At 37.7% G+C, this 3237-nt stretch overlaps 1 protein-coding gene across 1 annotated transcript in view; it reads left to right on the top strand.

Moving 5' to 3' along the window:
- LOC111403237 (protein yippee-like) overlaps positions 1-2779 on the top strand; it is a 7431-nt gene extending 4652 nt beyond the window's left edge. The window contains exons 4-6 of the mRNA XM_023031669.1: positions 2152-2260; positions 2340-2395; positions 2474-2779. Coding sequence (XP_022887437.1) covers positions 2152-2260; positions 2340-2395; positions 2474-2558 — 250 coding nt within the window. The 3' untranslated portion in view covers positions 2559-2779. The remainder of the gene's footprint in view (positions 1-2151; positions 2261-2339; positions 2396-2473) is intronic.
- Positions 2780-3237: the final 458 nt, after the last annotated feature.

Here is a 3237-nt window from a genome sequence, read left to right as displayed (position 1 = left end):
AATACTGTTGATCTAGGTAAAATAACAAAGCACAGATCAAATAATAGTCAAAATCTAATCATGTAATATAAGTGGGGTAAAATAGGGTTTTGATGAAATCAACGGATTCAGTCACGTGACTTTAGGTATGTTGTTTGAATAACATCACAAAAATTTAATTAATGTAATTTTAAATGAAGCAGTATTGTAAACCAATGACAAATATAAATCAGGTACTTCTTGTTGTTTAGTTGCAACGGTGGTGCCCACGGAAGCGTAAACCTGATAGCGATGTACTTCAGGACCCAAAGAATCAGAACTTTGCCCAATTATGATTTCCCAGTTGGCATGTCTCCAGTAGAAAATTATAATGGAATACTCCTAAGCAGTCGAGTCGCCGAATGGAACACTAAGCCTCAAGAGTTTTAACAAGCTGCCCCAATGCAAATAATAGGCCAAGTCCAATTTGACAAATGTCCCTTGCACTCTGAACTCAGAAGAAGTCCATCGACGTGAAGAATAAAGCTAAAACTGAACTCCGGGTGGTGGGTGACAACTGGCGTGGCAGTGGATTGCTGGCGATTGACAGTAAGGGCGGTCGCGGAAAGTGTGGTGACTATGGGATACCGATGGGGAAGAAGGAGTTTAGGGCTTGAGTTGATTGGGTATTGTAGATGCGGGCTGTGTTAAGTGTTGTATATAATGGGTTAGGGTTATTTTTGAGATGTTGGAATTGGGCTAGAAGTAAGTGGTTGGATGATTATGATGGGAAATGGGCTGTGTAAGGAAGGGGTAGGGATAAAGGAATATTTGTGAGTATATTTGGGTAGGAATTATGGGTTTCGGGTAAATATGTGATAAATGGGCTGGGGATTGGGTTATTGGCCGGGTTGGATAATTGGGTTGATATAATGGCCTTATTAGGCTAAATATGAGATATGGATAATGACCTCTTGGACTTGGGCTACTTATGATTATGTGGATGTAGATTGAGCCTGAGTAACGGGTTAAATGATTTGGAGACTAGAATATTTGACTGGGTGTTATAATGGACTGTTTGGATTAATAATGGATTGTGTGTATGGGTTAGGGTTTGCAGGAAGCGACAGCAGTAACATAGCAACTCAGATTTTTTTTATTTTTTTTCCCCGCAGGTGAATAGTACCGTTTTTTTTTACGAAGAACAAATAACGACAAAATGGGAAAAACTAAAAAAAAACTGCTACCGCCATTGTTTTTGTGTTGTTTTGCAAGTTTTGGGATCTACAAATTTTTGGGAAGAGGGTGGGAAGAAATTTTGGAATTTAGAAGAGAATTTACCCAAGTTTCGGCTCTGATACCAAATTTGATGCAGAACCAATGAGACAGTTAATTGAGAAATAGAACAGATATATAGGGAGAGGAAATTAAAGAGAAGAATGGGGAATTAAGGGGAAGAAGAAGAATTTAACAAAAGAGGGCAGAATAAGGGGAGGGATGCGCCATAAGCCAGCAAAATATTATTCATTTATCATCAACTGAAAATTAGAGTGCAAAATAGGTTTAAATAGTAAAGCAACCCTAACGAGCTTGGGCCCTAGCCCATACAAGTCCAAATTTAAATAATAATCCAAGAAGATAAATAAAGCTTAAATAAAATGAGTAAACGTCGTCCAATGTCCTCATCACCGGCTATATAGAACTTTTTTCCATCACTCTGTATAGTTCATTTCTAGATCTACACAAACATCATTCTTATCAACTTATTACATGCCATGTTATTTTTTATCTACACCTCCCACTTCTAGTTTGTTTTGCCGAGATTGCATCATTCTTATTAAAGGGAGACTCTTTAGGTCATGTCTGAGTGCAAACACCTGAGTATTCTGTCTCTGAATTTATCTCGATTAGAACGACTAACAACTTGTTGGTATATATTTTCATTTCTTATCTTATATATTTTAGTATGAACACAAATGCTTCTTAGCCCTCATTTTGGCTAGTTTCATCTTAATGGTATTTTGTGGTTTAGTACTCCAACACCCAATACATAAAGCAGGAATAAATTCATTGGTCTGTAAAATTGGCTTTGATATTCTTATCACACTTCACTATACTTGCTTAAGGGGGGTGCCTCATCAAACTCTAGTGACGAATGGTGCACCTGATATTGTGTTTTTTGATGCATAACAGTGTAAATGTCACTGTTGGAGACAAAGAAGACAGGGTGATGATGACTGGAATTCACACAGTCGTTGACGTGTTCTGCGTGGGTTGCGGCTCACTTGTGGGATGGAAATATGTGAGACTTTTTTTTTTACGTACTGATGTTCTCAATGATCAAATGCATTTGCCGCTTATATATTTTTCGTGAAAACCAGGAAGCAGCTCGTGAAGAAAGCCAAAAATACAAGGAAGGAAAGGTCATTCTTGAGAGGTAAACAAATAAATCTGTGCTTTTGCGTTGTATTTCATATATCAAAGCTTCTGAATTGTACGTTTTGCTGCTGAATAGGTTTAAGGTGCTGGGTCCTGATGGAAGCGAATATATTCCAGAATCCTTTATGGCTGGACCTGGAAGTGATAGTGATGATGTTTGATTAATTTCTCAAAATTTTCAGTAACCATTCGACTCTATTTTCGAACTGTACATCCTTAACCTTCCTTTCGTATATCTCCCTTTAAGTTTTTATTCAGTACAGATGAGTTCACACACGGTAGTTTCGAAATTTAGCTCAACTTTTTGGTCTGAATTTATAGGCAGAACGGATTATTAGCATGTTTTACTTTTTGCGCAATAAAGTGGTAACTTTGTCGTGCACATTGGTTTTTATTTTTTTGGGTGCTTTGAGGTATGTTGACTGAAACTATTCTGCTTAGAGATGCCACTGATGTCTGGTGAGCAGGTAATATAATATGGGTAAATAGCCGGATCTGGAGGCTGGTTTTAGGGTGGCAACGGCTTGGTCCTTAGACACCCAAACTCGAATTGGCCATAAGGACAAGCCCAGCTTGGCTCGTGTGGACCCTAGCCAAGCCCGAGTTGGTCTTTCTTTCTATTTTTATTTTAAAAATAATAATAAAATTAGCAAAAAAACGTGTCAACCTATGAGCTCAATCCGAGCTACTTGGCCCATTTACCATCCATAGCGGGTTTATGAGAAAGGCCTTTGACCAGAATAATTTTCGAAAAAAATTCTTATAATTTGTTTTTACCAAATGGGGAAAATTCACATCTCAGGTGTTATATTTATTCCAATTCAAAAATGAGGTAAATTG

Source organism: Olea europaea, chromosome 11 (genome assembly GCF_002742605.1).
Source record: "Olea europaea var. sylvestris chromosome 11, O_europaea_v1, whole genome shotgun sequence".
Lineage (NCBI taxonomy): Eukaryota > Viridiplantae > Streptophyta > Magnoliopsida > Lamiales > Oleaceae > Olea > Olea europaea.
The sequence above is the reverse complement of the archived record's forward strand: the minus strand, read 5'-3'. Positions and strand labels throughout refer to the sequence as shown.